The 20,646-nt window shown below is 39.1% G+C and overlaps 4 protein-coding genes across 4 annotated transcripts in view; 3 read left to right on the top strand and 1 right to left on the bottom strand.

Moving 5' to 3' along the window:
* Nucleotides 1–3,808, top strand: part of LOC141829506 (uncharacterized) — an 8,995-nt gene extending 5,187 nt beyond the window's left edge. Inside the window, exons 6-11 of the mRNA XM_074716995.1 lie at nt 1,726–2,039; nt 2,124–2,223; nt 2,296–2,355; nt 2,867–2,953; nt 3,110–3,250; nt 3,332–3,808. Coding sequence (XP_074573096.1) covers nt 1,726–2,039; nt 2,124–2,223; nt 2,296–2,355; nt 2,867–2,953; nt 3,110–3,250; nt 3,332–3,661 — 1,032 coding nt within the window. The 3' untranslated portion in view covers nt 3,662–3,808. The remainder of the gene's footprint in view (nt 1–1,725; nt 2,040–2,123; nt 2,224–2,295; nt 2,356–2,866; nt 2,954–3,109; nt 3,251–3,331) is intronic.
* Nucleotides 3,809–4,216: 408 nt separating this feature from the next.
* LOC141830005 (metalloendoproteinase 1-MMP-like) lies at nt 4,217–5,563 on the top strand. Its single transcript, XM_074717474.1, has one exon. The coding sequence runs from the start codon at nt 4,312–4,314 to the stop codon at nt 5,401–5,403; it is 1,092 nt and encodes a 363-aa protein (XP_074573575.1). The 5' UTR covers nt 4,217–4,311; the 3' UTR covers nt 5,404–5,563.
* A 2,079-nt stretch (nt 5,564–7,642) lies between these two features.
* Nucleotides 7,643–11,548, top strand: LOC141829418 (Golgi SNAP receptor complex member 1-2-like). The gene is made up of 6 exons (XM_074716878.1): nt 7,643–7,823; nt 7,907–8,097; nt 9,352–9,441; nt 9,518–9,589; nt 9,705–9,834; nt 11,013–11,548. The coding sequence occupies exons 1-6, from the start codon at nt 7,715–7,717 to the stop codon at nt 11,108–11,110; spliced, it is 690 nt and encodes a 229-aa protein (XP_074572979.1). The 5' UTR covers nt 7,643–7,714; the 3' UTR covers nt 11,111–11,548.
* A 190-nt stretch (nt 11,549–11,738) lies between these two features.
* LOC141829069 (kinesin-like protein KIN-7C) lies at nt 11,739–18,336 on the bottom strand. The gene is made up of 13 exons (XM_074716493.1): nt 18,102–18,336; nt 17,835–17,924; nt 17,657–17,757; nt 17,449–17,562; nt 17,296–17,377; nt 17,149–17,216; nt 16,973–17,038; nt 16,745–16,866; nt 15,766–16,093; nt 15,093–15,197; nt 14,114–15,013; nt 12,172–12,500; nt 11,739–12,066 (listed from the first exon to the last, which is right to left on the bottom strand). Exons 1-13 carry the CDS (start codon nt 18,334–18,336, stop codon nt 11,739–11,741), a joined length of 2,868 nt encoding a protein of 955 aa, XP_074572594.1.
* Between the last annotated feature and the right edge of the window lie 2,310 nt (nt 18,337–20,646).

Genomic DNA, 20,646 nt, shown 5'->3' with positions numbered 1-20,646 from the left:
TGATTTATCTTCTAGACTTTAACACTTTTTACATTCTATAACACTTTTTGCAAAAAATTATTATTAGTTGCATAACCACCATTGTCAATGCTCTTTGAGATGTTAACATATGATTCTACAACTAATTCCATATTCAAAGCACGACATTATATTATCAGAAAGTGATTCAGTTTATTTGAATATTGTTGGTTATTTGGCATCTGAATCAACCAAAAGATGATTTTCTGATACCCTGATATTAAGTTGGTTATGGTGAAAATTCATAACTACAGTAGCTGATTACCAGCTTAAGATTGTTTCTGACTTTTCATTGTTTATGCTTTTGTTAATCGTACAAATGACTCTTTGTTTCATTTAGACTAGGGAATTAATTGCAGAGATTGAGATACTTGAAGAAGAGATACTAAATCGTGAGCAACACGTGTTGTCTCTCTACAGAAGCATCTTTGATCAATGTATTAGTCAACCTTCATCAGCTCATAGTTCTGGCATGACTTCTCCTGCACACTCAAACCCAAAGACTGGATCCAGGAAGCATCCTAGTATAATATCAAGTTCGTTTTGCTCCTCAAAGAAATTCAGATTGCAGCCTTTTCAAGTTCTGGCTTCAATAAGAGAGTCTGGACGAAGTAATGTTTTACTTAAGCCACCAAAGTTTGTTCATGATCCATTTTTGAGAGAAAACATGAATCTCTATGATGGAATAAGCTTTACTGACACTTTAAAGGTATGATTAATCATCTAATTAGATTGATTCCATTTCTATAACTCTTAAGAAACTTTGTTGCTTATAATGTGTATATTTTAGTTCTTTATATTTTCCATCAAATCACAAAGAAGTTTAATCAAAACCAAGGCTAATCCTAGTTATGCTCTGTTAGGGACCCAATTCTAAATAACATATACTCTAGAATGTGAAGTGTAAGGATACAACAAAGAATATAAATAAGTTGATGCATCAACTTATTTATATTATTTCATTTTATTGTGTTCGTGTTGATCAAGTACCCATAAAGAATGCAAGAGCTTGGATAAAACTCAGAAGGATTCTAACTTCTCAAGCCCTTGGTAATTTATCCTCTTCCCTTGTTCTCGCACTTTCATTCTTTACGTATAGGTGAGAATCATTATTTGTAAGAGAAATCTAGGTGAGGATCAAGTTTGTGGTGAGCTTGTGAAAATCTCATTGGTGCAGGTCAAGGTGTTTGCATGGGAGGTGTTATCCTTGTTTCTAGAAGCTTATCTTTTTGTTTTCTGTGAAAGAGGGGTTTAGTGGATTGTTGTGAGGAGTGACGCAACTTACGTGTTGTAGGTTGTAAAGTAGAAAATGTGTGAACCACACTAAGTAATTGTTTTAGCATTATTTGTAATGATTTCATTCACATTATATTTTCAGTTTAGCTATCACGATTATTCTTGTTACACACACATACATTGAAGTAATCTTTTCATTTGAGTATGTCTTGCACCCTTTCTCTATCTAGCCATTATGAACCTACAATATTGCTTTTAAATATACAAATACTCCATGATTGTGCACCAACAACATAGCGTTCCCTGTTCTGCATGTAAATTCTATCTGACCTATGTTAAGTCTGATTATATATCCTTTTATGGACTTTTGAAATTCTTCACGATGGTGTTAATATTATGCCAGAAGCTGAGCACACATTTAAAAAAAAAACAAAGAGGTAAAACCTCCTCTAACACTATAATTGTTTCCAGGAGAAGTTATCAACTTCTGGAAGGAGTAATTTAGCACGCACGTTGAAAGATCATCTCTACCAGTGTCCATGCAGAATATCTGAAGAAATGGTCAGGTGTATGGCTTCAGTATATTGTTTGATGTGCAGTGGCACATGTGAGAAGACAAGTAAATCTCGTGCTCCTTTCTTGCAAAGATCATCTACTAGCAGCGTTCTTAGTCCAAAAGCCATTAGAGAGGAGCATGAATGGCCTAGCAAATCCATCATCGAAGTGCTATCGATAAAATTAGACAAACGTTGCCCCCGTGCATCTTACACAATAAGCAACTACAGGTAATTTTATTCTAAGATTTCTAGTATCTGCATCATTTGCCATTACTCAATTGTTCAAGAACCTAATTCATGGTTTAAATTTAGATTTCTGGTGGAACAATTGGAAAGAGTTGACTTGAGTGTTATGGAAAATAGTGCTAAATTGGCATTTTGGATCAATGTCTATAATTCCCTTGTAATGCACGTAAGTATTGCCTAGCTCTCTCACTTTTCTCTCAACACAAAAGAATTGCATGCCATCTTTGTTCTTTTGCAGGCATATCTGGTGTATGGGGTTCCAAGTAGTTCTCTGAGAAGAGTTGCTTTGTTTAATAAGGTACTGAAAGATGCACTATCTTCCCTATTTTGATATTCCTCTAGCTTAATTGCTAATGGTTAGATTGTAAACATTATATCATGAGTAAGATATAGCATTCTCATTCATTCTTTGCTTAAAATATAACTTAAGCATCAATATGTGCTTTCTTCATTGCAATATACTTCCTCTTGAAAATGCACAGTGGTAACTCTTCCTGTACATTGTTTCTGTTTTGTTTTCAACTCCCAGTGCAATTTTCAAGCAGAAGTTTACTTTTCCTAGATTGAATTTCCTCAAAATAGTGACCCAATTTTTAGAATTTGCCTGTTAGAAGACCTTTGCATACTCAAATATGCCCATTAAAATGAGTTCTCTTTTTTAAAATACAGAATTGAATGTTTACTTTAGAATTCGGAGAATATTTCATATTTCATCTATTCAAAATATTTCATTCTAATTATCAAAAAGTGCAAACACCATGTTTTTTGTCTTTTCTTTTTGCAGCCGACTCATTTCTGTGCATTTTCAGGCTGCATATAATATTGGAGGGCAAGTCATTACTGCCAACTGCATTGAGTACTCCATTTTGGGTTGCCGGACATCTCGGATGGGTCGTGTATGATCTTGATTTGTATGATTATAAATTCAATATTCTTTATCATCTTCGTGTGCCAATAATTCCTAATCCTAACTAACGTTATCGATCTAATCTGAAATTGTATGTTTGGTCTGATCACTCATTAGCTACATCACTTTCTTCTCTCTTCACCAGTGGCTTGAAACTATACTCTCAAATGCTACGAGGAAGAAATCTGGGGAAGACAAGCAGCTTATCTGGTCCAAAATCGGTCTCCCCAGTTGCCATCCCCTTGTTTTCTTTGCAATCTGCACTGGAGCTTCCTCGGACCCCATCGTAATCATCTTTCTGCTTCACTCGCATGCTCATGTCATTCAAGACATAAATTCACACACTCATTGCTCAATCTTGCTGCAGCTAAGAGTCTACAGTGCCAAGAATGTGACACAGGAGCTGGAGAGAGCCAAGAAGGAATTCCTTCGATCCCACGTTTTGGTCAAGAAATCTAACAAAGTTTTTCTGCCAAAAGTTCTCGATAGATATGCAAAAGAGATATGCACCAACTGCGACTCACTTCTCATGTGGGTGTGCGAGAGCATGGACAAGAAGCAGCAGGATGCAATCCACAAGTGTGTAGATTCCAACTGCAGGAGGAAGGCTTCGCAAGTCATTGAATGGCTGCCCTACGACACCAGATTCCGTTATGCTCTCACTAGCGAATCCATAGAAACCCCCTGTAAATTGTGATGACGGCGTAGGTGATGTAGCATTTGTATCTAAATAATCAATGTCTCATTGCTTTCTATGAACTGGTGACCTTAATTAGCTCAATCAGTCCCATTTGCTCGCCCGCATTTGATTATACAGACAGGCAAACAGTTATGGACAATTTACGTAGTGTAAATGCTGCTGGTATTGCAGTTGTCGTGTTTGTTGTTTACTTTGCAGGAATTGGATGAATAGGAATAAGGAGATAATCACAATATATGTTGAATCAATGGTCAACATCTTGCCTTGGATCCCTTCGATCAAAGACAAATATTTGCTATCATCGACAATGAAATTGAAAATGAAGTTCATATAAAAATACACAGTTCAATTCTTTTTTGTTTGATTGGTGCAACGATGCAACTTCCTGCTTGAAGTCGTTGTGCCACTGGGAATCCTTTTCAACGACCAAAGCCCAAAATCGAATATGAATCTGATTCGACGTTGTTTAAGACAGTTAACCAGGTCAGGAAGGATCACATAATCGAGGAGTCAACGACAAAACCAAGAAGTCAGCGTCGACGAACACGATTCCAACCGTATTAACCATCAACTGTGTCAGTAGATTCTTCCTTCATCGATCAGAATCCAAACCCCAAATCTTTCTCTCCTCTTATCTTTCCATTCTCATGCCTCGTCCTCGCCTTCTCCTGCCTCTCTTACTATTCTACTTTCCCTTCTCGGCGGCGCCTCGACCTCTTCACGATCAGCTGCAACACGACGGGCAGAGAGCCGTCTTCAAATCCGTCGCCACAAACGACGCGTGGGGTTCCTTCCGCCACTTCCTGGACCTGCAACGCGGCAGCCATGTCGATGGACTCTCCGGCCTCAAGCTGTACCTGGTCCGGTTCGGTTATCTGACCCAACCCGATCGGGCCGAGTTGGACCCCGACGCCTTCGACGACCGGCTCGAGTCCGCCGTCTTTCTGTACCAGAGTAATCTCGGCCTCCCCGTCACCGGCAAGCTCGACGCCGCCACCCTCTCCCAGCTGATGACCCCCCGCTGCGGCGTCCCTGACGCGGTCGCCGCGAACCGAACCGGTTTGACCGAGAGGTTCACCTTCTTCGCCGGCAAGCCGCGTTGGGCCGGGCAGAGGCCGCTGACGCTGACCTACGCCCTGTCGCCGGCGCACACCATCACCTACGTAAGCCGCGCTGACGTGGCGGCGGCGTTCCGGCGCGCGTTCGCGCGGTGGGCGCAGGTGATTCCGGTGCGCTTCGTGGAGACGGCGGACTACAGGGCGGCGGACGTGAGGGTGGGGTTCTACCGCGGCGACCACGGCGACGGGGAGCCTTTCGACGGGCAGCTGGGGGTGCTGGCGCACGCGTTCTCGCCGGAGAGCGGGAGGCTGCACCTGGACGCGGCGGAGCGGTGGGCTGTGGACCTGAGGGAGGAGGTGGCGGCGGAGGCGGTGGACCTGGAGTCGGTGGCGACCCACGAGATCGGGCACGTCCTGGGGCTGGGCCACACGGCAGCGAGGGAGGCGGTGATGTTCCCGAGCCTGCACCCGAGGACGAGGAAGGTGGAGCTGAAGGTGGATGACGTAGAGGGGGCACAGGCGCTCTACGGTTCCAACCCCGACTTCCAGCTAAGCCAGCTCGTGGAGGCGGAGACGTCGTCGGCGCCACACCCAAAGATCACCGGCGGCGACAAAGGCAGGAGTTGGATAGGAATTGCGGTAACGTTGACGTTGACGTTGACTGTGCAGATAAGAATTTAAAGTATACTTGGTGGATATTGTTATCAGTTATCACAGAGGAAGAGACGCAAGGGTTTCTTCCTGTATAGCTATAGATGTCGATTTGATTTGACGTACAGATTACGATCAGTGTCAATTAAGTGTACATAAAGTTATTTGAATTTGATTGGTGGTGATAATATAGAGGAAATTGTGTGTTCAAAGTCATCGATCGATGCTTGGGAGTACAGCAAGAAGAACAGGCGAAGGTGCAGGCGGTAGCTTCAAGCTAGCGTCAGAGCTGATGTCCATGGCGGCTGAGATAATCATTTTTAAAATTCTCATCATACAACAATTCAGGAAGAAGACATCTATCGTTGAGATCACTCCACGGATGGTCCTCGGCCTCTTCTAAAAATTAATCAGATTGCCCATCTCCTCGTCATCTTCGGTCTATCGATTGTGATGTAGCTAGAGGCGACTTCTGGAAATCAAAACCTGTCCCCATTGACTCAGTGTTGATGACCACAAGTCAAGGATGATCTCCTTAACTTCTAGTTTGGATCTCATCGTATGGCTGTGTGCTTTCCAAGTCTGGTCTTTTGGGTATCTTCCTATATACGACCTTTCTTCTGGTCTGCTCACCACAATTTTTCCCTGTCAAATATCTCAATCCCTCTCACTCTCTCTCTCTCTCTGCTTGTCTGGGTGAAGGCACATGGAGCATAGACAGTGACATCCATAAGTCCAGTATTTGATTGACAGGGAAGAGACATACAGCTATATCCTTTAATCTTCCTTCACAGTTTTCTTTAACTCGAACATAAAAACAGAGCGAAGTGATCAAATCCCAGACAGTGGTTGACTTCGGAGGGGATGACACTATCAGCAAAAGCGTCCTCGTCGGCTGCCTCGACGTCAGCTGGAACGGAGGGCGCAGAGCCACTGCCCACCGGCGTTGGGCTTCCACGTCGCTCCCAGCTAGAGCTTTTGATTTAGCTCATTGTTCACAGTGTCTAATGCCCTGGCAAGCTTATGGTAAGTTAACAGCAAACAAACTCTTTCACTTGTAGATCTTAAAATAAAGGATCAACCATTGTTCACGTTTAGCCATTTACATACGACTTTCTTTGTTAGTATTTGTGATAATATTGAAATAGATATTGATTTCTGTCGTTGATGGAGTAGCATAAAGCCCACGACCAGCTGATGATTGTATCCCCCTAGAGTTTCAAAGAAAAAGAGGAGTTAGAACGAAGATCAGAAGTGTCTTGATTCAACTAATCTGACGTTCAAGTTAATTCTTAAGTCAGAGATAATAAAGAAGCTAGGAAGGTCAAAGGAGGAGAATGTTAATTGTATATCTGGAAGCACGTGTACCCTAAGGGCATCTACAACGGTTGTTAAAAGAGCGTTAATAACCCTTCCTTAATATCTCTCCACATGACGTGGAGGAGTGGTGGAGGAGTAATTAATCACATCAACGCGTTCAAAGGTTTGAACGCATTCATGTGGCAGAGATGAATCCCACATTTTTTTTAAAATTTTTTTAAGTGTTATTAACAAACAACGTTGCAGATGTTCTAAAGAAAAGAGTATATATATAAAGAGTTGCTTCACATGTTGTTCAAGAGATGATCGAGTGTATGAACTCAATGACACTGGATTTATTGAGGAGTTGGCCATTGAGTGAAGTTGAACACTGAATATGGAGTCAGACATCAAATAGAGTCAAATATTGAGTGGAGTCAAAGAGCTTGGACACGAAGCTTGAGCAAGGAGCTCAACAAGCATTGGCACTTGGCTTTCGACATCCCACAATCACACGGTCTTACACGATCCTACACGATCAATCTTACGATTATATGTGAAAAAGTAAATTAAAAAATTGTAGTGAGTCATTATGTGAGAGGATATTATCTCGACTTTATCGAAATTCGATTCTTGTCTACTCCAATAAATCTGTCCTATAATAATCAACTCAATCGCTCTGAAAGCGGCGATGATCACATGCAAAGCCATGGAGGTACTTAGGACATATGTGGTGGTGTTTTATAAATTATTCGGATCAAAATTTACAGCATAAGTTATATTATATTAAATTATTTTTTACTAGCTATTTTGATATGAATGTTTAAGTTTAAAAAGGTGCTGGGTAGCTAGAAATAATCTAAAATACTGAAAAGATCAGTTGGGCCGTCGAACCACAAAGCGGGTTAAACGTCGGGTAGCTCGTCTGGTTCCTCACCTATTTCGTTTGACTGCACGAGGGAGAGCTGAGAGGGAGAGCCACAAATCTGGGGCACGGGAGCGAAATCGATTTAACGCGACGGTAGACAGATCGGCGAACGCTATGGCAGGCGCAGCGTCGCCCGTCGCCGACTGGGACGAGCTGCGGAGAGAAGCGCGGCGGATCGAAGGCGATCTCGACGTCCGCCTCTCCTCTTACGCGAAGCTCGGAGGTGCGGTTGAACCCCGTCCTTTACCCCCCTCGCCGTTCTCGTTTCTTGGTTTTGATTGCAGTTGCTTCCGTCAATGGTCGTAGGTTACTCGGATCCGAGAAGCCCTGCGAGCGATTCCCACTGGAAGTCGATGGAGATGGAGATCGAGATGCTGCTGGCGAGGCTGACGCAAGTGAACGAGGCGATGAGCAGGTGTGCCGCAGCGGCAACGCCAACGACCGCTGTGGTCCAGAAACTCACCAGGCATAGGGATATCCTTCACGAGTTCACCCAGGTTGAATTCCATGTCACTTTCGTTTTTGCGTTTTCGTTTTTCTTTTTCTTTAGGTTCCTTCTAATTAATCGAAATCTATACCTTTGAAAAGAAATGAATCATTGGTCTACCCCTTTTTTGTGATTAGGGTTCTAGATGAAGGTAGCAAAAGGATCGATTTTTTTTTTTTCAGGTGAGCGAATACGAGAGTTTGATACTCACTTGTTTACAAAATTCAATTTTTTGAATTCGAAGTGAACCATCGCATGAACACCTTATCGGAGGTTGGAAGGGGAAGTTTTGTATTCTTGACATCCGTGTTAAAAGAAGAAGAAGAATGGAATGTGCCTTTACAATTTAGATCGCACTCACGGTTTGGCGTATTGTGCTTCATCCAGTATTGCTATGTCATTAAATTTGTTAAAAAGAAGAAGCACTGCTGATCAAGTTTTAGAGTTTGACCATATTGCATTAACAATGTTAGTTGAGTTTGTACTTCCCTTCTCCTTTTAGGGATTCATTGTTTCAATATGTTTTCAAACAAGGTGCTAAGAGATATATACTACCTTGCTAGGACACCAAAAACACCCTCGTTGTAGGACTAAGGTCTAAGGAAAATAAGATTGATGGAATAAGGTGCATGGTGATTACATTTAGTTCTTTGGAAATCTTGACAGCAAGTTATATTTCTTTAGTGAAACAGCAAATTTTAAATTAGAGTTGAGTATGGACTGATATTTCCTTCTGAAATCTTGTGCAATTAGATCTTATTTTATTTTTTTGTGGTGATCATGACACATTTGGTTTGGCATACTATTGCATATATTTTCTACGTTCACTCAATTCTTGATTATTCTATTAAAAAGCCCTTTCGTAGTACTTAACAGACTGATTTTGTGCAAAATATCAGGGTGTAGTAGGAACTATTTATCCTCATTTCTTTCACTGGCTAAAGAATTAAATATTCTTGCTAATGCTTGTGAATTCTACATGAAAGCTATCAGTCAATAACTTTAAGTTTCTTCTATTTATAGTTCTTGGATATTCAATCTGCTGCCGTATGGAAAATCCATGCTTCGAGTATATTGGCTAGTTTTTTCAGTATCTTTTTTTGTCAACTTTATTAGACGCTCAAAATATGAATTATGTATGGTTATAGAATTGTGATACTGACAAGAACGAAAACTTCCCTTCAATTAGCTTCACCTGTAGTCAGTACTTTTACCTTGTGAGGACTATAATTTTCACCAACTTCACATACGTTGCATTAATCAGGAGTTCAAGCGTACAAGGGGTAACATATTGTCAATGAGGGAGCATGCTGAGCTACTTATTTCAGTGCGCAATGATATAAATGAACACAAGGTTTCCTTCTAGTTTAAACTAGAGAAAATTCAGATTCCAATTCCTTATTTCGGCTAACCTATCTATTAATGAGCAGGCATCTGGAAGCACACAATTAGCACCAAATTTACTGAGAGAACGTGCTGCTATACATGGAAGTATTTCTCAGGTAAGTGCATTTATGTAATATTCAAAGATGGTAGTAGCAATTGTATTTTCTTTTCTTTTATTATTTTTGTATATAGATGAGGAAAATATTTTGGATGTTTTCTTTCATTTGTTAGATTGATGAAGTGACCAGTCAAGCTGAGGAAATGAAGGGTATATTGTTAGCTCAAAGAAGTACTTTCAGTGGCATTCAGGGAAAAGTAAAGCAACTTAGCGACAGATTCCCCATGATTCGCAATATCCTAGGTCTTTATCTTTCCTCAATGACTTTCTACAGATTTATTGAAATTAAATAAACTAAATGTGTAGAGCAATTTGAAATATAATGTCTGTTTGCAAATGGCCAGTATGATCAGAATTGTACATGATCTTTGCATGCAAGTAGATAGAATGTGGCTGAACTCCCATATTATTGTATTAAACCAACAATCCAACATGATATGGACTATAAATCCTTAGAAAGTAGTAGTGATAAACTCCCTATATTATTGTATTAAACCAAAAGCCCAACATTATATGGGCATACATTTTAAGAAACACTATGATTAGGACCCTCTTAGTCGTTTATATTACGTGGAAAACCTATGCTATTAAAAAATTAGCTAAAAATTGTATTTAAAATGAGGTCATTTATTTTTTTGACTGATTATAAACATAAATTATTTTGTGATTAAGATCATGATTGTCAAATGAAATTTGATTGAATGTATTCATTCTTATAATTAATCAAATTTTTTTAGTCTGCTTATTACCATATCATACAAAAAGAAAGAGTGTGTTGATATGGTCTTCATTTTGTTTCAAATGAAATTTGATATAAAATATCTTATAGGTGAGGATTATTAGAAGTTTAGGTAATTTAGTTTTCAAGAGAAATTTGGTGGAGCTTCAATGGCTGATAAAATTAGAGAATTAGGTTGGACGTGTTTGAAAGAATAAGATAACATCATGGGAGAATAACATCACCCCTAGAATGAAAGGGGCAACATACATATGCGAGAGTAGATAGTCCTAGGATTTATAACTAGATATTGAGTCTATCATGCTACCACACCATTCACTGTAGTGTTCTGTCAATTCTTTATTCATAGTCCTCACTATGAATGACTGAAAAAAAAAGAGAGAATACTTTAGCCTCATTGCTCTGAACCACAACAATTACATATTTATATATGAATCCATAAGCCCATTAGTATTAATGAGACCATAACAATGGGGATGGTCACGATAGGATTAACTTGTACATATTGTTTAGCTCATTGCTCATGTTATTATCAGTGCAAATACGAGGTACTCAATTAAAACTCACTGGAAGGCAAATGGTAAGTGTAATAAGTGAGCGATGACAAATAGTATAAAAGTTGTCTTCCTAAGACGCAGGTTAACTGGGAAAACGTAACTGATATTCATTTTGTGTTTTGCAGGAATGATAAAGAGGAAGAAATCAAAGGATACGATAATTCTCTCTGCTGTTATTGCAGGATGTACATTATTTATCATCATCTATTGGTTCTCCAAGTGATGCCCTTTTCCCTATTTGTGGTGGTTTCAGAATTAGGATTGGCTTGCAGAAGCAATCTTCAACAGGCCTACATTTGCTAGTTTGGGAACATATATTAGTTCCCAAGTCAATGATCTGGTGTTTCAAGTTCTCAAATGATTTTTGAATGAGTATACGAGGGTTTTGATCAGAGAATGGATTCAGATTTCAGCAGTATCATGGAGTAAAGCTTCTGGAAAGTTGTTCTTCCTCTCGGCCTCTGGATTAAATGGCACCTCAACCGTGGATAATAAATCGGATTTCATTCTTCAGTTATAGACAATTTCACCGATGCTCCGTTTATCTGGAAGTTATTATGTTACGCAAGCTAAGGCATTTGACATGGAAATTTTGTTCACACTTCAATCTTTGTTGACGCATTAGATACAATTTATAGTTTGTTTATTGAGTACTAAAGAATTGAGTGGCTTTTTTATAGTGAATTTAGAATTATAAATTTCAACAATACAATCACGCTGTGTCTGTTTTACAGGACCCAAGCAAAATTTGATCACTAAATACTGTCACGCTGTCTGTTTTACAGGACCCAAGCAAAATTTGATCTCAGTTCTGAACTTAATTTTGTGATATTTTCCCATCGGTAGAACATTCAGACAGGAAAAGAATGGTTTAACGACCCATATTTCCAACTGGATCTTCTACTAGATTTTTGAGGTGAAAATGCAAGGCCAAACATTTCTTTGAGGGCATGCCCTTGTTCCAGGAGTCCAATCAAGCTTGCCACAACGGCTGCACTCTCCCTAATATGCTCTTTGTCATTGGGCTCTGACCATAGGCGCTGAGCAAGCTGCAGCCTTCTCTGTTTCGAGTCCAATTCAACTCCCCACTTGGCATACAGGCTCTCTCTTTCAGCGCCAGACAAATTCTTTTCCATCTGCCTGCAAAGCATGTCCCTTTCACGTCGAAGCAATCTTAAACTGTCACAGGGGAAGCCAACTTTGTTTTAGTTATCAATTATTTATAGCTATGATTTTACATGTTCGAGAGAATGGAAACAAAGAAGGTGGCACATTCAGTATAACCTTGGCCCAGAAGAAAAATGCTGACCAACGGTTGATGCCTTATCGATGTTTTGTCGAGATAATGTGCTCTTTAAGAAGGATAATCTCCTCAATTCCACTTCCATGTAAATAGAATCGGTTGGATCACCTTTGAATAGCATGTAAAAGCAAGTTCTATGGACTAAGGAAACATGACACTCGTGCCAAAGCTGAATTATCTCTTGTTGCTTCTTCTCGAACTCACGAGGCCATAATGTAGGAGGTTGCAGTGAATCTAGAGTTGATTTCTGACCCGCATACTTTGCAGTAACCTCGGCTCCCAATTCTCGAAACACATTCTTTCCAGTATCCTGACAGGGGCAAAAAACTATAAGGAAGCTTATTGAAATGATTACCGTAACTTCAGTTCATGTTCATTGCTTACTGGAAATACTAAACATAACACGACCCATAATTTAGTTTCATCATCCTCACATCAGAAGGCAATTTTATGGGAAATGACTATTTGGTATTAAGGAGTAATTTAAAACCAATTTATATGGCAGTTACCAATGGAAAAAGTTCTGCAAAACAAAAGTGTTAACATTCAGAAATATGTGCACAAAATAAAGATCAAAGAATTTACAATAACTTGGTAAGATGCCACAATCTTCAGTTCCAAGCAACTTAAAGATTTATTTGTTTTTTTTAAAATATGAGTTATTAATTTGCTAGAAATTTTAAACTTTACTCTTTAGTGGCACCCCTTCTATAGTTAGCAATTCAGCATGTAGTACACTATAAATCATATAGCATCTCTAATTCATGGTTCTCCATAGTGAAATGTTAAGGATAAGAGATGAATTGATTTGTGCAAAACAGATAATGAACATACTAGTTCAATCAAGAGGATAAGCTATTTTTTTCTGGTACCACCATCTTTTGATAAATCTTCATTCCTTCATGCAAAGATTTGAGCATTTTATTCTCACATCTAGAACAAGCCTCTGAACATCCATCTATCTACATGAAATAAGTAATAACCTGAGTGTGAAGGAAGAATTTTCCACATTCTTTGATATAACTACAGGCATCTCCTTATTTTATGACCTTCTCAGTGGGAATCTCAAAGAGCTTTGAGGTGTGAACTGAACCTTCATAAATAACAAGGATATTATGAACTCATAAAAGGATGAGCTTAAACTTTTAAAAGAAATAAAGTTGAGCAATAGGTCAATATCTAATGGAGAAGGATTTGTGCCATAAGATTTGTGAGCGAGGTTGATAGTGTACGCTAATAATTTCATAAAGGTTCCTCCATGCACCAATGATACACTAATAATAGTGGTGAATGGCTCTAGTGGAGAGGTGAATGAAGCTAATAGTGGGCAATGATTTGGTTTCAAGAGGTAATGATGAAGAGACCCAGAAATCTGGTGTCTTCACGTTTACAGAGACCTAAAAGAGGAGAGGACCAAGTCGCAACACTTGTAGCCTTTAAGAAGCGAGAGTAGCCAAGAAAGATGTAGCGAATGTAGCTAGGGCTCAATTTGTCATATCACTATCCTAAGAATATGAACAAAGCAAAATAATCAGACTCTCAATGTTGATTGGGGATTATGTAACTTTAGTGACAGTGGGAATTGCATTACGTGCTATTATGCATAGTAATAAGTGTCTTGATATAAGTCTATATACCATAATGCACTAAAACAATCAAAGACCTTATTGTTATTTTTTTTTATTTCCTTGCTTTTTGCAAATCTACATACCATAACACACTAAATGCATAATAGTATGTTTGATGCTAATGTTATGTTAAATAGTTAGGGAATCTCCCCTAAGAAAACAAGTTATGTAGTCAACAAAAACTAAAATGAGGTAGGGCTATATCCTAACAATAATATGTACATGGTAACATTGTGTGATGAAACATGAAGTGTTCAATAAAAATAATACTACTCATTCACCATGGATATCATACCTGATCAATAGTTGATTGTTTTTGTTCATCAACTTGATCCATTTCATTGCGCTCTGTGTAGTCAACTGATCTGTCCATCTTGCCACTGGAAGTAGCTTCTGTGTTCAATAGCTTTTGAACACTAAAAGATATGCTATCTCCAGAATTTTGAGATCCTTTTGCTGATAGCTTTCTAATAGTATCTCTGAAGTTCCAGGCAAATCCTTTCTTTTGTAATTCTTCAGGCCTTCCATGGAATTGATCTAAAGATATATTAGGTGATGTACTATCTACTTTGAGCCAAGTTGGAGAGCTCATCAGCGTTGACCTACAACTTATACTTCTACTTAATGGAACATCTTTAGATCTAAGTTCTTGCAATGTTGAACATGGAGAGAATCCATCTGGATGTGCTTCCACAAAGCTGCTAAGTGTCTTCTTTACATTCTGAAGATGTTGTTCCAATGTGACAGGATCGGCATTCATAAAATCCAGATCCCTTTGTCTCTCTGGTTCACAATTCCCATATATGTGCTCTGGAGTTGTGACACCCAGATGTTGGAGGCTATTGCTTCCTTCAGTTAAGATGGTCTCTGAATCTTCGCTCATATGTGCACCATTCACTTCAATGCAGTGAACATCCTGACACAATTGCTCAAACTCATCATTGAAGTTTTCATCTATCCACTGACCACCTTGATTCCCATTTGACTCAATAAACTTGTGATTTTGCCCTAAGTGTCTTGGTGATGGATTTGTGTAGTTTCCTGTTCGCAAGCAGCTCTGATTGTATGAAGTTTCAAATCTTGAGGTGGCAGAAACAGTACAGAGATCGGTGCTATCTGATGGCTCTGACATTGGGGGTAAATAATGACCCACATAAGGTCCATTGAGTGGTGAGGTATTATTGCCTGGCTCCTCCTGGAAGAAAAATGAGAAATAAATTATAAAAACTTAAATGTGATAAAAGTTAAGTTTGGCCAGAAGGAAGAATAGACACCCATGGTCTTGAAGAAGGATCCTTTCCAATAACTTGCAGCGATTTTTCTAGTTGAGATTGAGCTATATCCAGTTGCTGGATCAACTTCTTTATCTCGTTCTCCATCTACAAAAATATGTATTACAACATCAATTAACTTCTAAGCTTGCAGCCATGTACTGAGCAAATTATTGTCATTTCTGTTATGTAATATTATCAAAATATAGATGGCTTGTTCTTAAGTTACCAGTATATCCCAAATGACTGCATGTTCTATTATAATCACTTTCTAGTCTGAAAAAATTACATTATTGACAAACGAAAAGAAAGCTTGAGCGTCATATTTCAATGGGAAAGACAGATCCAATTTATCTTAGACTGACAAGCATGGACCCTATGTTAGCTAGCTTAGTTGGTGAGTCTTAGGAGTTATTACCTTGGTCTGTTTGGAACCCATCGTCATAAAAGAAGTGAGGGCTTCCACTATATATTATTTTAAAAACATGCACTCTGTGTAGATCAATGGAGAACAATGATCCATGCAACTGATTCAAACAGTTGAGACAAATACAAAGAAATTATTCCTACCGTACCAACTTGGAATTGTATTCAGAGGATAAGTATACAAAAGAATATAACATACAAAACAGTGTATTTTCAGAGTTGAATGAAAAATTAGAAGACTATTTATTACCTTTTGAATTTTTAGATCTTTCTCCCTCAGCATTGTTTCAACAGTAGGAGATATTCCTGGATATCTCAATTCATTCTCCAGCCTTGAGAGTTCTCCTTGCAAATGCTTAACTAATGCCTTATCTGACATAACTATATTCACCTGTGCACTGGTAACTACTTCTTTTGCACAGTTAGCAAACTGAAGAGTGTGTCTGGACTGCTCGACATGGCTTCTTGCAGGGCTTATTGTGCAAATAATTGCAGTTCTTGCATTACCCCCCAGTGATGGTTGCAATATCCGTGTGAGCTTTGAATCCCGATAAGGAATGTACCCATTTCTTCCTTTGCTGTGAAAACCGAGACAGGTACAGTGGTAGATCAAGTTAGGAACTAATAAAAGGAGAGTTGCAAGTTGCAACTGAAAAGTATATCAATTTCAAGTGCTCTTGACAGTCTAGAAAATGACCAAATTATGGATCATCAAATCCACAATATCAGTTCACTTCAAAAAAGCAAGTATAGATTGTCAATTTCCACACTAGTAATTGTATGTTCAATCTTTAAATACTAGCATAATATAGCATAACATTGCATGCATAGACAGGAATTCTTGCCTAAGGTTTCGTGAAATGGTAGATACCTATCACAAGGATTGAAGGGGGTTGGGACTGCATATTCAGCTAAGGCTACCATATATAGTTATACATATTTGCATATTGACAAATATCATGTAAACAAATATTATACTTTTATTGGGCATATCGTTATTAGAGTTTCATTTTCATATTTTAGACAATTGTTTTATTTAAGGAAGCTTGAACTAGCTACTTTTAGATGTTCAATTTGTATTATTTATACTATTGGAGGTATCAAAATAATTCGAATAACTCAAATTATTAATGAGGCATGTCAAAAGGAAAGGAAACTTAAATTCAGAGGAGTGAAACCAACAAAAATTCAGAGGAAAAGAAAAGAATGAAGAGACAAGGTTCCACAACCTCAACTTGCGAATAACAGATCCAAGTGTCAGCAAGCTTCGATTTATGTGGCAACCCTCAAGCCTAGTACCAGAAGATAATGCCTGAGATGCACGTTCACTCCCTGCTAGATCAACAAAATTCTGCATCCAACAAATAGAATAAGCTTTCCAAAATAAACACCCTGTAATACATATGAACCATTTACAGATGCATGAACAAAAAAAAATAAAGAGTTTATCAGCCTACCACACTAGCTGTGAGTGTACTTGAATTGTCTTTTCCCTGAAATTCTCGAGCACAACTTTCAATACTCTGCAAGTTTCAGTCCATCAAAGGAAATATCAACAACTCCCAAACCAGTATTGATGGGAGTGGGACATTCTTTTGTCTTAATGAAATTATGGAAATAGAGGATAACAAACCAATCGAAGAATTTGATGAGATCTGGAGCTTGTTTCATTTAGAGATGTCTCCCCTATCTTTCTGTGAGCTAAGGAAAATGAAGACCCCGTACAAGTAAATAAATCTAATCCAGCGAAAGTGATATTCCTGAACTTTGTCTCAGTTACCTTCACACACAGAAATGAGTGTCTTAAGGTGGTTCCAGTCCGTCAAAATTTCCTCTGTAAGTTTCTCAATTACTGTTCCTTTCTGCAAAAGACACATTTGTTTCAACCCTTAAGTTAGGGGAAATGAACCACAATCAAGATTAGAAACTTCACCTCTGGATCATCCAAAAGCCTTAGGGGAGAAGAATCTGTACTTAATAGATCTTTTACAGCCTCATTGTAGATCTCTACTGCTGAAAACTTCAGCACATATGCAATCTCCTCATGCTGCAAAAGGCCAAACTACCAAGTCAGATATTTTTTCTGAACCATAGAGCAGCATGCCTGCAACTAGATTATCAGATTTTTTTTTCTGCACTACCTTATGTATATATTCATATATATCTTGTGCAGCATACTCAGTTATCCCAGTCATTGTGTATGTTTTCCCACTGCTTGTTTGACCATAAGCAAAAATAGTAGCTGGAAAGCATGCATGCCAAGATCTTAAAATTTATTACATAAATTTTGAGAAAACAGATAGAATCCGGTCCACTTACAGTTAATACCACTAACTACAGAAAGAGCAACATCTTTAGCCCCTGCCTGGTACACTTGCTTGGTGGTGTGATCACTTTGAAACACTCTGTCTATTAGCAAGAATCATAAGGTGGAAATAAATTATTATCAAGAACTTCATCATTGACCATGCCAGGCAAAAAGAGTATCTCGTAATAGCCAGGCGATAACATCCAACAGAATGTATGGAACCCCAATAGCCGGAGCAGTAACGACGGTGAAAAGTAATGTTTACGAATCAAGCTCACCAAATGTGTAAGCCGTGGGACTCAGAGACCGCTCCGGTAGGCTGCTTCTGAAGATAACGGTGGTGTCATTGATGCACTCCCAATCACAAGGATCGTTCGCTGCCACCTCCTTCTCACTCAGTGGCCTCAATCGCACCGAAACAAAAATCTTCTCCGCCTGGCCATCACCTCCGTCACCAGAAGCCGACTCCACCTTCTCCCGCCCAATCAGCTCCTCTGCGCCGACCGCTCCCATTCCTCGCCTCTAAGTCCTACACCAATAGCAAAAAGCCATATATATATATAAGACAGCCAACAGATGGTTGAGAACAAACAAGTCTCAAGGTGAAGGATCAGTGAGGAGTCGCTGTAAAGAGGGAACCATATCAAGACTGACACACTGAAAGGTCCTATTTTTATTTCCAAACAGTAAACTTTCTAGTCATTCTGCTCGATTAATCGCCGGCTTAAAGAATCTAAACCAGTTTGACTCATTTTCACTGCGAGGCGCACAGAAAAAGAGGACGCATTTGTCATAAAACGAGGATATAGGGAGCAGCAGATAGGTCATGAACAGGGGCAGGCATCCCAGACAGCCTACCAGGAAGAATCAAAAACATGCCCCTTAGAAGTAGCTTTCGATTGAAAGAAGAGCTTATTCTATCTTACAAACGACGAGATTTCTCGGGCTTCGGAGAAGAAGAACTTGTGGCCGAAACCGCCTAGTCTCTTCTGCGCTCCGGTGAAGTAGCAGCAACCGCCTTCCCTACCTTGGGTTCTGATGCAGAAGAGGTTTAAATTCATGCATCGCTGATCTCTCCATCTGATCAAAAATACTATATTTGTGAGTGGTTCATGCATTGATTCGTCTGTTCTGTTTGTCTTTTTTTTTCTTTAAAAAAATAATTTCTTTTTTTCATCAGATTTTTGTTTTTATTTTTGTCGGTTTCCATGGATTTGTTTGACAAATATTAGTGAATTTTGACATCAAACCACCTGCCGCAACCACTTGTTTACTGGTTAACTTCCCAGAGATTGGTTAACTTCCCAGAGATGTGGCTACTGAGATTATCATTTTTTTTTTGTTTATTGGTTAACTGGTCCCTGAAAAGCCCTAAACTAGGTGTCACGATAGGGTTTCAAATTAGAATTTATAGATTTATCGAAAACCCACAACGAATACAAAATAAACGAAGTATAGGGGCCTCGAGTCGTGTTTTTCCAAGGACTAGTAGAAACGGTTTAAATCGAGCTTATTTGTGTCGTTCTTTTTGGGTTTTCCGAATAAAAATGGGGTTTTGAGGATTTTTGGAATGAAATGCAAATGAAAATGAACAAATAAATCAAAAATGCAAGTCTAATCTAAAAATGAAACTATTGAATTAAAATATCAAACAAATCTTAGGGTGCAATTCAAATCAATTTCGAGAAGTTAAAACGATGGTAGAGATTTAGAAATCGAAACCTATGATCATGAAACCTAATTCAAAACTCAACTCGAAATTATTGAAATAAAAGCTAAAACCTAAAATGCAATTAGCAAACAAAAACAAATAACGACTAGGTTGAATTATCTGATTGCAATTCTAGCATGTCGAGCAATTGTGCCATATAACTATCCACTTAAACCTAGTTGGCAACAAAACCTACATTCAACCTAGCCTATCCTAGAAGACCGGCAGTGAACAGTGATGTTTGGCACAGAACAGTGCCGAAACAAACATGGTTTTTCAGAACTGTGGCTGCAGATTCGAATGGGGTGGGCAGGCTCAAGCCAAAAGGTTCTATCAAGTTCTACAACAGCTCAAGGATTGATTGAAGAACTAATTTAATGAATGATTCAAACAAGTTCTTTAAGGCAACCAGAAACAGAATGAAGTTCAGGTTTAGCTGTCAGAAACAGGTTATCAGAACTGGGATGAAGTTGAAATCAGCCGATACAATGATGTTGAAGCTAATGGCATGAGATTGCATTCAAAGAAACAACTAAACTAGCATTAAGACTTAATCAACTTCAAACAAATAGCAACTGTTAACTAAAAATTGCGATGAACACTGAATGTTGTAATCGGCTAAACAGAAATTTCAGAAACAAAATCAGAAATGAAACATCCGATCATCCCTTTTCTTCGTGTTTTCTTCCTTGGTGTCAAACAAGAATCGAATTGGAGACCCTCCTCATCGAAAATCTCTTCGGAAGCTCGAGTGCCGCATGCTGGTCGTGTTCTGCTCGCGTCCACAGCTCGGAAATTCAGCAAAACCCTCGCTGAAATCAGATAATGGCACGAACAGGAGTTTGAAGATGCAATTCTGGATTTTTAACCCCCGTGATGGTGTTGATGGAGTTGGTGCTGATCGAGTCATGTTCCTGGATCTTCAGAGAACCCCTCCTCAGCTCCCGGAGTCCACTGGTGCTCGACTGCTGCCAGAAACCGTAAAATCACGCCGGAACAGGGGCTGAACACGAACGAGAAACCCTCTTCGTTGCGCGCCTTCCAGTTGCCAAATGACGCCCAATATACCGGCTCTAGCTTCCTCGGTGATCCAGAAAATCGAAGGAAAAGGA

Source organism: Curcuma longa, chromosome 5 (genome assembly GCF_044706935.1).
Source record: "Curcuma longa cultivar G26 ecotype Majalengka, Jawa Barat chromosome 5, ITB_CL_G26_1.1, whole genome shotgun sequence".
Lineage (NCBI taxonomy): Eukaryota > Viridiplantae > Streptophyta > Magnoliopsida > Zingiberales > Zingiberaceae > Curcuma > Curcuma longa.
The sequence above is the reverse complement of the archived record's forward strand: the minus strand, read 5'-3'. Positions and strand labels throughout refer to the sequence as shown.